This window comes from Aspergillus ochraceoroseus (assembly GCF_002846915.1).
Source record: "Aspergillus ochraceoroseus IBT 24754 chromosome Unknown P175scaffold_3, whole genome shotgun sequence".
Taxonomy (NCBI): domain Eukaryota; kingdom Fungi; phylum Ascomycota; class Eurotiomycetes; order Eurotiales; family Aspergillaceae; genus Aspergillus; species Aspergillus ochraceoroseus.
The window spans coordinates 1,977,972-1,989,958 of record NW_024468478.1 but is presented as its reverse complement, the minus strand read 5'-3'; the positions used below and the strand labels follow the sequence as shown (position 1 = coordinate 1,989,958).

Here is an 11,987-nt window from a genome sequence, read left to right as displayed (position 1 = left end):
TGTCACGGCATGCACTAGGTGCACTGGTGCCAAGGCAATGATTGCTAGGTATATAAGGTGGGATTCGGGCAGATTAGATCATCAAGTCTGATTATAGTAACCTTTTGGTCCAATGGTTTAGACATGTTGCCCGAATCGCATGCTCTTACATTAGGGCAAGGAAGCACTATAGTATAGTTAGCAAGCTGGCTATAGGCGAGCAGCTGCGTGGCTTAGGGATAAGAACTAATAAAATTCTAAATAAGGCTATTTAATTAGTCAACTAATAAAGTATTTTATACAATTAAAAGAATATAATAATAAGACTACTTTATTAATTATATTAAGTACTAAATTTATATATAAATTAGTAAGATAGTATAGGTACTAACTATACTATTATACTACCCAGCAAAAATTTTCTATCACGTGATCTATAATTTCCTAATTAGGTAATGGGGGTGTGTGGATAATGTAAGGGGTGCGAGGATATCAAGAGGGGGTGTGTGCCTAACACGACCCTTAATATATATAAATAAGGAGATGAATCCCCAAAGAAAATGAGTTCCGTAATCATCTATCTACCACGCATAATGGTTGTGCCACATGTCGGCAGTGTGCATGATCACTCTATTGAGCTGGCATCCGTTATTGACAGTTCTATAATCGCGTCTAGCGATGCTATCCGGACGAGATGTCCCGAACAAATATGTAATGAAGCCTCGAAGATTCACCAAGATACTGGTTTGCCAGAAGAGCCAAGCAATCCCGAACCTGTGCGTGGAAAGATTCAGGTATTCGCTATTATGGTGGCGCTCTGTGTAAGTGGTTTCTTGCCATTACTTGTCATCCACTTTAGATAAATGTAAAGAAACCAGACACTAACTACACCCCGCACGTTTCTAGCTGTCTCTATTAATAGCCGCTCTGGACCAGACTATTGTTTCTACCTCACTACCAACCATCACCTCGCGCCTACATTCTGCGAGCGGCTATACCTGGATTGGGGCCGCCTACCTATTGGCAAGTGCGGCTGCGGCCCCGATATGGGCCAAGATTTCCGATATATGGGGCCGCAAACCAGTTCTCCTGGTTGCTGTCCTGTGGTTCTTCCTCAGCTCTATAGTTTGCGCGGCCGCGGTGGACATGGAGATGTTGATCGCTGGTCGAGCCCTGCAAGGTGTGGCAGGCGGTGGACTACTACAGCTCGTCATGATCGTTGTATCCGATTTATTTAGCGTCAGGTCAGTTCCCACGCGTGTTTGTTTTCGGACACCACTATCCCCGGTAGGCGTGTCGGGCCAGCTTTCCTCTGACACGCACTCAGGCACCGAAGTCTCTACATGGGGATTCTTGAATTCATGTGGACTATTGCTGGCGGCCTTGGACCCATCCTCGGGGGGGTGTTTTCGGAGTTTGTCTCCTGGCGATGGAACTTCTGGATAAATCTTCCTGTCTGCGGAATCGCATTCATATTGCTGTTCATGTACTTGGACGTCCATAATCCGGGCACGAAAGTCACAGACGGATTGAAGGCCATTGACTGGCTAGGAAGTCTGTCTATCCTGGGCTTCACCCTGATGGTGCTCTTGGGCCTAAACTTTGGAGGGGAAACCTTTGCCTGGAATTCCTCCCAAGTGGGTTGCCTTCTTGTGTTTGGGTCCTTGTTCTTGGGTGTATTCTTCTACGGGGAGAAGTATGTCGCCAAATACCCACTGATGCCTCTGTGGATTTTCCAAAACCGATCCAATGTTGCTGTGTCGTTAGTTACTTTATTCCATGGAGCAGTGAGTGAACCCTCAGTATTTCTTCTTCTTCTTTTGGTCATGGTTTATGTGTCACAATGTGCATTTTAACCATGGAAGCAACCTGCGTAGGTGTCCATTGCCTGCGAATATTGGCTCCCTCTATACTTCCAATCAGCCAAGCAAGCAAGCCCTATGCAATCGGGATTCCTCCTTCTCCCTCTCGTTATTGCTGAAGGCTTTTTCAGCGGAATTTCAGCCTGGTTAGTCCACAGTACAGGCAAATTCGTGGAACTGATCTGGATAGGAACCAGCCTCCTTACGCTTGGGACAGGGCTATTTATCCGACTTGGCCCAGCTTCCTCTCTCGTCGAGTTGATTTTCTTCCAAATCCTTGCAGGCGCCGGATCGGCCATATTGTTTGCATCTCCACTGATTGCCTTGCAATCAAGGGTGACGCAAAAGGATACAGCAAGCGCCACGGCCATGTTAGGCTTCATCCGAACTATGGCCATGTCTGTCTCGATTGTGGTGGGCGGGGTGGTTTTCGAGAACAGCATGGCCAAGGAAAGAGGAGTGCTAGAGCAGGCAGGGCTGGTGGATGAAATAGCGCAGCAACTTACTGGCGCTTCAGCAGCGGCTAGCACCGAAATCATAAAGTCTATTGGTGATCCTTCAAAGGTCCGCATCGTGGCTGATGCGTTTTCTTCGGGGCTACGGAATTTGTGGATCATGTACACTTGCATGGCTGGCATTGCTGTCGTTGCGAGCGCTTTCATCGTCAGCCAGCCTCTCAGTGAGGAACATACCGAAACAAAAACAGGTCTCAAACACGAGTAGTCTTCTCTATCATTGTTTGGCGCCCATTTCAGTGTCTTGAGAAAGATTCAGGTGATTATATATTCTGCGCCTAGCTACTAAGCGTTCTTTATAGATTGGAATACATCAAGGGTTGGCTCTTCTGGATAAAACTAATAGCCTAGGAAGGAGATTCCTATTTATCAAACAGTTTAGAATGCTACTGATTCAACAAGATTTATCATTTGACGGAGTAGATGGAAGTTAGGCGCCCAAGTCGCCGAAATCACATCCAGACAGTGTGCTAAGGCTTGATATGCATACTGAGTGAAAATAGCATCCACCTCCGCGCGTAACTCTCCTCTGTGATTTGATCTCAAACCACAGCCTGCTGCTGTAATACAGAAGCGGATGATCATTAGGAGACCTTCCTTTCCTTTCCTTTCCTTTCTCTTTTACATTTCTCCCCTCATTCTGAAATATCCAGGTTTCCTCTTCTGTTTCCCCCTTGATGATACTCGTGCAATACCCTGAGCTACGATGGCCGGATTCAACGACGCAGATTTATCTCCTCTCTGGAGGAAAGCTTTGGATGACTATCGTGAAGAACTTGCCGCGGATGATGATTACCGAACAATACTTGAAAAATTAAGACCGCGGAATCAACGAGATTGAATGGACAGAGAGACATGTAGCCTTTAGCGCCTGCCTCCTCAGCCTCGTACTAAGCCCCAAGACAGTAGCCTCATGTTATACGAAACCATGATAAAGGGGTGGCCACCCTCTTTGTCTTCCTCTTTGCGAAGTAAAATAATCCTTGGCTTAGCCGCCGCATTTCCCATAACTACATGTATCATACCCAATTCAGGCATGGCAAAACATTTCCGACGGCCAATCAGAACCAAGTCTACCAAACGGCCGTCTTTGCTGCTTGTGCCCAAGGTCAAATCACTGACCTGGCCTAGGCTGTCTAGGGTAGGGCAGTTCCCGCCGGAAGTTATTCGAAGTCATACTGTCCCTGGGGCCCCGGATTGGTACAATGCATGGCTTTCAGCTCGGTTTCGAACGCTGCCCACGGTACTGTTCGATGTTTTCCAAACAAATCGGGAACATTGTGACGAAGCCGTCCGCTGGGATCGTTTTCTCTCGGCTTACGATGCAATATCAAAGTGCATCACTTCCACAAAGTCAATGACCGTGGACGGAATTATAGGCCAGCTGCAGGATAACGGTGTTCTAAAAGCAGAAATGACCAGTGAGCACCTTGGATATTCTAGATATTTGGTTTTTAACGTGTTGGGGTGGCAAACTATGCTGTTTAAACCTGTGGTCCTGGACAACATCCCCAGTCCGTTGCTGCAACTTGCAATTGACGAAGGAGAGGGTTGCTGTCCTTATACACATATGTATTTGCTTCAGGACACTCATGCCTGTGCGCAAAGCTCACTAAGTGAATTGCTGATGGGGTTCGGCATCCTCCTTCCCTCTAAAAATGCCTGCCTAGACGACAACGAAGATGTCCAGCGAGAATTCCACCAACGCCTTGAGTTGAACACTAGGACATTCAATGTCTATAGTCTGATCTCGATAGCCGGGATTAGAATTAGGTGGGTAGATTCACTATCTTGTCACTTGGAATTCAATTCGGTCACCAACGAGCTTTCGATCTTTCAATTCCCTTCGTTCTGCCAGCAAACCTTACTGGCGTTCCAACGTGGGACCCGAGGAGCCCTCCATGCCTGCGCAACAACAAGCAGGCTGCGATGCCAATGGGCGACGGAAGACGATATCAATCACTTCCTTCTGGAGACCTTGCTTTCCTACCGGCTGTTATTCGGACAGTCACCCAAGTCCCGACGTATTTTTCGTTCCCTAGATCCGTTCCTACTGGCGTCGAAAGAAAGCTGCGATCCACTGCTTTCTAAACTATGCCTCGTACAACGATATAATGATCCACATCTGGCTGAAAGAGAAATATACCACTTGCCGCGGGACTTTCCAGTCCTACGGTATCGTATCATCGTCCTGCAGAGATACCTGACGACGAAAACCCCTCGCACGCTGATGCAACTCTGGCGCGATAAAAGAGACTCCGCGAATTGGTTAACGTTCTGGGCTGTGATCGTTTTCGGGGCCTTTGGATCCCTTATGGCACTATTACAGGTTATCCTGCAGCTGGTGCAGCTGCTCCAATGAAAACCGCCCCAGATCAACGAAGGTCCATATATGTTTTGTGCTACTCCCTGAATATAACGGTGTCCCCTGAAGGCAAGTGCTTGTGTGGCAGAATGCAAACGCGGTCCTTGTGGAGAAGAGTAATATCCTCCATCTCGAAGCCTCCTGATCCGTAGAGGAAATGTCAATTCTGTCCCGAAGAAGATGCTTAAATATGCCATCTCTACACAAAGTTAGCAGGGCATTTACTTTCAATTTGAGTACATCACCTTTGATATGGGATCATAGTCCTCTAATTCGCAGCCCGCCGATCCGATGCCTAGCTGTAAATCCGGATTATACACCACTGTCATTAGGTTTAAGTTTTATCCTGCAGGACGATATGTCGAAGCTAATTTCCGAAGACTATCACGAGAAATCTCGGGTTCAAATGTTGTAGAAGTGTGAACCCCGATGACCAGGGTTTTCTAGATCTACATACAAAGTAGGTAGTTGCTTCGGGTGCCATTCCACGCAGCTCTAGTAAGTTGGTTAGAGACTGTTACTTGTCCAAGATTGATTTATACTTTGCCATAGAAAGCGAGGACCTGCCATCAGTACCTCTAGTATATCAGAACCGTTCTCCCTCCTCTGGTTGTTTTCCCTACCGACTCTTTCTTCCCAAATCTCCCTCCCCTTTGGAACTTCCATTCTCCAAGGAAGAAAGAGCTGATAACAGGTGTCAAGGCTGGTCATATGGTACGGCTTATGCTTACCCCTACTGCCTCTTTCCCATTTTTCTGGCTGTTGCCTGTTCTGCGTCCATGTTTTCGGGCCAGCCATGTCGGTCCCGCTTCTTTTCGAATACAATTGGATTACTTGGATGGTAACAAGATTGCCTTTGTTGCAGGTATAGTCGCGTCAGATGGTTATTATATTTCTCTTTCCGCCCAACTTTGAATCACGCCCTGGGCTGTGGGTTCGTACTCTTTCAAACGAACTTGATCTCCGTGGAGGAAAGTATTTGCATGACAGAATGCTAATGGAGGCTCTTTATGGAAGAGAATGATGTCCCTCCATTGCAACGCTTGGGCATCCACATGCGAAAGATCCTCGTAAAATTCTCGGCAGTGGGAGATATCAGCCGTACAACGATAGATGTGCAACGTTAAGAGCATTCGGCCCAAACACGGTTTACCCTTTTGAATCGTGTTTGACCGATCAACGTTCAATGTCAATTTTTGATTGACGGGATCGCAAAGAACCGTGTAAAGACCATCGCTGTTGCGAAGTAGATATCGAAATATAGCGAAGTGAGCCTAACGCGGAATGTAAGTAACTCGAAGAACATTTTGGCAGAAGAGTGAAACAAACATACTCGACTATGTGCTTGGCCCCAGTGCTATCAAAGAGAGTTAGCGAAATATTCATGTCTGCATGTTGGACGGTCTTCTTACTTCTGTGATAGGATCATAATTTTCCAACCCTCGGAGTCCATCAATGCCCAGCTGTAAGTACAGATTGTAGACAACTATTGCAGCCATGTCGTTAGGACTTGTTGTAAACAACGCGGTGGACAGATAGTCTTACGATCTTGACATTTAATCTCGCTCTGATCCGTATAGCCGAAGAGCGTCAGTATACCCGGCTCATCAATCAAATAAGCCCCGACGAGATCTGCTCTGCATTCGTCCACAGTCGTCGCAAGATCACCGAATACCCCGGTCCAAGTTTGACCCAAGTGATACCAACAACTGACCGGGTTTCCAGTGAGCGGGTTAAGGGGTGGGTTTGTCAGATCAAAGTTGTAATTCCCCTTGGAAATTTCAGTAAGAAACTTTCCGGTGCCATGTCCCAAGATCGCATGTAGGACAACCCAAATGTAGTAGGAATGAAACCGGTGACTCCGAAAAGTTTCTCGCTCGGCTTCATTCACCATATGCAAACCTCTGGGCCGGATTCTTTCAGCAGCCATACGATTGGAGAAAATAATATCTTGTAGCCTATCTCCTGTCTTATGTCGTTATACTGCTCGCCTTAGCACTCTGATGACACGTTGATATTAATCCCTAACCACTCACATTCGGTAGATTGATTCCCTGGAAAATAATACTCGAACAATATGCGAGACCTTGATTGCGCCAACTGTCAATCTTCTCCCTTTGCTTGTTCGTGAAGACGGAGCGGAAAGCGGTAGTCAGTTTATCTTACTTTGAACGCTTGAAAAGTCTGGAGGGTCGAAAAGCTCTTTTTCGAACGGGCCCTTTCTTCCACCATTCCCCTCTACCCAAGGCAGCTTGAAGACAAACTTGTCCGCCACGCTTGCCAGCTTCCTTAGTGTCTCGGTTGCTGTAGGATCAGGTATTCCAACTATTCCTTCAAATTCGGCACGGATACCTAGCGGATCTCGGTAAGGCTCAATAAAGCCAATAACGGTTTCCACTGACGGGGCCTTATCAATTACCCAAATCTTTTGGGCATTCTTATAAAGCTCCAGGTCGCCAACCAGGAAGCTGTCCATAGACTTTCGCAACAGTAGCTGTTGTGCAGGGTTTGACGCATAGTTGATTGATTGACGCAAGCTCTGGCATATTTGCTCAAGCTCGTCCTTGTGATCGCCTCTTATCAGCTGGATTCGTTTCCCGTTTGTTGACAGCTCATCGCCAGTGTTGCAAATAAACTTGCTCTCGACGACTGATGCTTGTAAAATGTCGTAACTGTCACGGCCGGAGGCTCGATATCTCCTCAAGCGAGTGTTTTCAGGGTGAATCGATAGATCCTCCATAAGCTTCGATATTGAAGCAACGTCCTCTGAGGATGCTAGACAGTCTGCTCCAAGACAATACCTAGTCTGAGTAAAGGGACCGGGATGCCCCAAACTGTTCGGAGGCAGTTGAAACATGGGTTCCATCACGCGGTTAAGCAGCTCTCCAGCGGCAGGATAGCCGGAAGCATTCCAGGCACGAACTTTTGGTCTCCTGAGCCCTGGATGGAGTGTTAAGTACAGCGACTAGAGAATTTTATAATTACTCACGAAGTAATTGCCAATATTGGACAGGAACAAGGCAGCATAATCGAGAAACTTCTGAAGGTCCTCTGTTTGGATCTTTCTGCTCATACTGAGTCGCTCCCAATCACCATCACAACAACGATACAAGGCCATGATGAAGTCGAATATCCCATTGGCCTCTGCGGATACCTGTCGTAGGTTTGGCCATCATGAGGTGGTAGTTGCGTCTGTCTGGAAGGTAAAATTGGATCTTTGGTGGTGTTCCGCTCAGTGCAGACCCCGCACATGAGACCACGAGTTTCTTTGGAATCTGCAGATGTGCTTGTAAGCATGCAATGGTTCTTCAAGATGTAGAGAACCTCGTTTCTGTTGCACAACTGCTCAAGACATGATTTAGAAACCAAATATGAATTTCAAGTGATAACAAGCGATTCAGCAACAGTCATTAATACAGTAGTAAGGTATGGCAGTCTCCAATAAATAGATTCTAGTCATACTGATCCTTATATCTGCGCCGGCCGGCTGCTAACAAACTTCTGGAGCCGGACCTTGTCAAGAATTTCACCTTCCACCAACCGGCCTACCTCCGTCGTCTTGCCATCCACCTGCTCATAGCGAACTAAAGTGGGAAGATTGCTCACGTTCCACTTGGTTCGGTAAACGTTGAAAGGCTCCCTCCATCTGGAAACAATCAGTGAATATCCTAGTTCTATGACGTCGCGCAATCCTCTCAGAAGAGAGATGGGCTGGGGAAGACAGAGGGATACATACTCATCTCGCTGCCCAACATCAACAAAAGCCACCTGCGGTGCGTTGGGCGCGGAAAAGGCCTCTTGAAGATACGGCAATGCAGCAGCAACATCGGGACACCATGGTTTCCGTGTATTTGGATCAGGAGAGGCATGGAAAGAGATGAAGAAAACCGAGATGTCCAAGGTATCTGCTGAACTGGGGAGTTTGAAATCTGTGATGATGGGCATTTTGTTCTTTTCTCTAATTTGTGTTCGTGGTTGAGTAGGCAGTTAGGAAAGGCCACCTTTTGCTGTAACTCACCAGGATGGATTTGATTTCGTCCACAATAAGATAACTCGAATCCAGCAATAGCGAAACCAAACTAAAACAATAAAAGTAATCAAAAAAGATAAAAAGATAAAAAGAAATGATAGAAAAACATACAACAGTCAGGATTCGCATGTGGTCACCCACCATACTACTAACTGACCGGCAAGTGGCTTAAGTACGGCTGAGCGGACGGGAAGCCCTGTTCTCCACTTCCTATGGTCGTATGTACTGAATAGAATATAAGACTGGATTATATGTACAACCTCAAGCATGCCACATGGCTTCTGCTTCGCTTAACAGGAATACCTTCTTGATCCAACTTTTCATCAATCAAGCTCGTCGTTGAACCTGCCAACCTTATTGAAAATAACATATTCTCTTTCCCTTCACCTATCACTGCAAGCCAACGCGTTGGATACGCGTCTTTTCAACCCCTCAACACGGCTTTCATTTCACGGGACCTGGTGGAAGACAGCCCAAACACCCGGACCCAAGCTCCAAGAGCCATGCACACTTCACAGGCGCCATGAGTCGTTATCTCACTCCATCCAAAATAGCTTTGCTCTCTCTGATCTCCATCTACACTGAAGGCGTTGTCCCCAACTCCTCTGCCATCCATGTTCTCTCGTTCCTCGTATCGCATGTAAGTCCCTTGGAGCCGGGCAACCGACAGTCGTCATCGGAAGAGTGGAAACAACAACATTCCGTATCGATCTCCGATCTAGAAGATGCGCTACTAAGCCACCAATCCTCCATTCCCGGGCGTTCCGTCTGGGATCTCTTTCTCAAGAAGATATGGTCCATCGATTCCTGTGACGCACTCGAGGTCTTTTTCACAGAAATATCTGATATTCTGGCGAAAACCCGCGAGGAGCAGATTCGCGAGCGAGATGCAGGTCTGGCTCCCGAATCGGGCCCCATGCGTCTGGCGAGGTGCTCCCCCTTAGGTGCCTTTGTCAGAAGAGCCCAGCTGGAATTTACTAGGCTGCAATTCCACGATTCTGTCAAACTATGGAAAGGATTCGTCCAATACCGCCTCCCGACGTACCACGTGTGGGCGCGCAAAAACCCATCCGAGGAGCAGGCCCCGGTGGACATCAATTTGCTCGAACTCGGCTTGGACACGAGGAGTCATCTTGCACACGTAGCCTACGGGAATATTGAAGACGATGCTCAAGACGACCGATATATCAGTACGAAAGAAGTTGAGCGGCTGCTCGAGTTCCAAATCGGAGAATTACAGCGTACGAATGCCTTCCTTTGTGGGATTCTTCTCTAACTCGGACAGGATTCGGAGGAAGAGTTCCAGAAGGCATGAAGAGCCAACTGGAGACTATCATTCTATCCGGTGTAACTCTACCTAATTTAATACACTACCTGAGGTGAGCCTCGAAGCCTGACATTATCTCCTGGCGCAGGGTTGACACTGTCAGATTTCTCGATTCTTGGAGGGCAGGCGACTACCCGTCGTCATTCGACAATCTGCATCGCTACTTTGATTACACGATGCATAACCGCGATAAAAGTTCCTATCAATATGCGCTTCTCAATCTGGCCATACTTCAGGCGGATTTCGGGTGCCATGGGGAGGCTGTGTCTGCCATGCAGGAAGCCGTTTCTATTGCTCGAGAGTCTCATGATATGAACTGTCTAAATTTCTGTATGAGTTGGCTGTATCATTTTGGCAAAGCCTTCCCGGAACAGATGAAAGACGTCCAAAATACCGGGATGCTGGGCAATGAAAAGGAAGGTCTTGCCTTCCTCAAAGCGAAGGCAAAAGAGACTGAGATGTGGAGTCTACTCAGTACAACCCTTCTTAGTGAAGCTAAGCTCGAGCTACAGAACGTAAGTCTCTTTTCTACAGCCAACAGTCTATTTCTGACCCTTGCAAGGGCGAGAGCCTCGCGTCTTCTATCGAAAATATCGTCCGTGCATCCCATCTCAATGTCACGAAGCATCTCTTAAACTCCATGGGCCCACAGCTGTTACTCCAGACTGCGCTGTACTCAAGAATAGGTCTGTTGTCTTATCTTGGGACCTATCCCTAGCTGACTCTTTCAGGCGTGACGCATCTCGCGTGGCTTAGCAGCGAGATATTCCGGCATTGCTACGCAAACAATGCGCCATTTGAAGACTATCTAAAAAGCACATTTCGAAGCTGCGAGCTGGTAAGGAAAGCCCTGCATGACTTCAATATCCCCGTACTGATTCCCTATAGCTCGCGCAGCAGGGTTGCTATAGCGAAGTCCTGGCCCACATGAACCAAATGACGCCAGAGAAGCTTCGATCTCTAAAAACAAGCCAGTACTGGGCATTCTTCTCCGGAATCCTGCAACTGCGCCGGAAAATCTACAAGTAGGTCCCGCACACACGTAGTCGAGACTACATCTAACAGCCTCTAGTGATGATAAAGTGGCTGCGAGTTACTTGCTCTCCCAACTCCAAGCAATCGACCTCCCCGATAACGATTTATCGCTTCTGCTGTCCTTCCTCTCTATCGAATTCATGATCCGCCAAGGCAACTACGCGCGTGCGCTAGAGGCCATCGAAAATACCGCACAATCCATCCACCAAGAGAACTTCGACATACAATCCCAAGTCAAGCTCCTGTGCCTGAAGGCCCGCATCTTCGACAAGACAGACCATCCGCAACGCGGCTTCTCCTTGGCCATGCGGGCTGCAAGCATCGCCCACCGGTCTCGATTACTCCCGGGCTTATGGGAAGCGATCTGCGTGCTCGCACGGGTGCTTCTCAGCCTGAAAGAGTTTCCGGCGGTCTCGGAGATGGTCGAGAGCATCATGCCTCAGATCCTCGAGTCCAACGACTGCGATCTCGCCGCGTATGCGTACTCCATCCTGGTGGATGCGAATATGGGGCTCGCGGGCAAGCTATGGACGGAGGGCCAGAACACCCCCGCGAAAAAGGAGTACATGAATCGCGCGCTGGGGTATTTGGATTGTGCTTACGAGCAGTACGAGGAAATTGAGGATATTCGGGGACAGTGTGAAATGATGGCGAAGAAGGCTACTGTGATGCATTTGACGGGGGATTTGGTTCTTGCTAATGATTATGCGGCGAAGTACTTGGATCTTCAAAAACAGGGAGGGGGGCGTAGGTCTACCTAGGAGTTATATGCAGTTTTATAGAGAAGTAAATGAATCAATTTCCTTTCGTAACCTGATGCTGCTTGTTGGGAATATCAAATGTAGACATCTCGGACTGGGAGTACTGGTCACCA

The 11,987-nt window shown here is 47.7% G+C and overlaps 5 protein-coding genes across 5 annotated transcripts; 3 read left to right on the top strand and 2 right to left on the bottom strand.

Moving 5' to 3' along the window:
- The first annotated feature begins 758 nt into the window (after nucleotides 1-758).
- On the top strand, nucleotides 759-2,678 carry P175DRAFT_0457194 (uncharacterized protein). The gene is made up of 4 exons (XM_040894649.1): nucleotides 759-800; nucleotides 886-1,223; nucleotides 1,307-1,766; nucleotides 1,857-2,678. Exons 1-4 carry the CDS (start codon nucleotides 786-788, stop codon nucleotides 2,562-2,564), a joined length of 1,521 nt encoding a protein of 506 aa, XP_040753349.1. The 5' UTR covers nucleotides 759-785; the 3' UTR covers nucleotides 2,565-2,678.
- A 714-nt stretch (nucleotides 2,679-3,392) lies between these two features.
- On the top strand, nucleotides 3,393-4,718 carry P175DRAFT_0531498 (uncharacterized protein; the record flags this gene model as incomplete). The annotated part of the gene is made up of 1 exon (XM_040899879.1): nucleotides 3,393-4,718. The coding sequence occupies one exon, from the start codon at nucleotides 3,393-3,395 to the stop codon at nucleotides 4,716-4,718; it is 1,326 nt and encodes a 441-aa protein (XP_040753348.1).
- Nucleotides 4,719-5,608: 890 nt separating this feature from the next.
- Nucleotides 5,609-7,839, bottom strand: P175DRAFT_0492568 (dipeptidyl peptidase III; the record flags this gene model as incomplete). The annotated part of the gene is made up of 7 exons (XM_040895898.1): nucleotides 5,609-5,995; nucleotides 6,055-6,078; nucleotides 6,134-6,207; nucleotides 6,267-6,679; nucleotides 6,758-6,836; nucleotides 6,888-7,686; nucleotides 7,711-7,839. The coding sequence occupies 7 exons, from the start codon at nucleotides 7,837-7,839 to the stop codon at nucleotides 5,609-5,611; spliced, it is 1,905 nt and encodes a 634-aa protein (XP_040753347.1).
- A 350-nt stretch (nucleotides 7,840-8,189) lies between these two features.
- On the bottom strand, nucleotides 8,190-8,666 carry P175DRAFT_0434107 (uncharacterized protein; the record flags this gene model as incomplete). Its single annotated transcript, XM_040893637.1, has 2 exons — nucleotides 8,190-8,367; nucleotides 8,458-8,666. 2 exons carry the CDS (start codon nucleotides 8,664-8,666, stop codon nucleotides 8,190-8,192), a joined length of 387 nt encoding a protein of 128 aa, XP_040753346.1.
- A 362-nt stretch (nucleotides 8,667-9,028) lies between these two features.
- Nucleotides 9,029-11,941, top strand: P175DRAFT_0457183 (putative anaphase-promoting complex subunit Apc5). Its single transcript, XM_040894648.1, has 7 exons — nucleotides 9,029-9,992; nucleotides 10,037-10,130; nucleotides 10,182-10,593; nucleotides 10,641-10,764; nucleotides 10,810-10,916; nucleotides 10,967-11,103; nucleotides 11,151-11,941. The coding sequence occupies exons 1-7, from the start codon at nucleotides 9,275-9,277 to the stop codon at nucleotides 11,872-11,874; spliced, it is 2,316 nt and encodes a 771-aa protein (XP_040753345.1). The 5' UTR covers nucleotides 9,029-9,274; the 3' UTR covers nucleotides 11,875-11,941.
- Nucleotides 11,942-11,987: the final 46 nt, after the last annotated feature.

What these genes read in the sequence shown, in the direction of transcription:
- P175DRAFT_0457194 (XM_040894649.1), top strand. An exon ending in TCCGATTTATTTAGCGTCAG is followed by an intron (nt 1,224 to 1,306) that starts GTCAGTTCCCAC and finishes ACACGCACTCAG; the next exon opens with GCACCGAAGTCTCTACATGG. An exon ending in TTACTTTATTCCATGGAGCA is followed by an intron (nt 1,767 to 1,856) that starts GTGAGTGAACCC and finishes CAACCTGCGTAG; the next exon opens with GTGTCCATTGCCTGCGAATA.
- P175DRAFT_0457183 (XM_040894648.1), top strand. Translation starts at nt 9,275, where the DNA reads ATGAGTCGTTATCTCACTCCATCCAAAATAGCTTTGCTCTCTCTGATC. An exon ending in AATTTAATACACTACCTGAG is followed by an intron (nt 10,131 to 10,181) that starts GTGAGCCTCGAA and finishes TGACACTGTCAG; the next exon opens with ATTTCTCGATTCTTGGAGGG. An exon ending in TGCGCTGTACTCAAGAATAG is followed by an intron (nt 10,765 to 10,809) that starts GTCTGTTGTCTT and finishes TGACTCTTTCAG; the next exon opens with GCGTGACGCATCTCGCGTGG.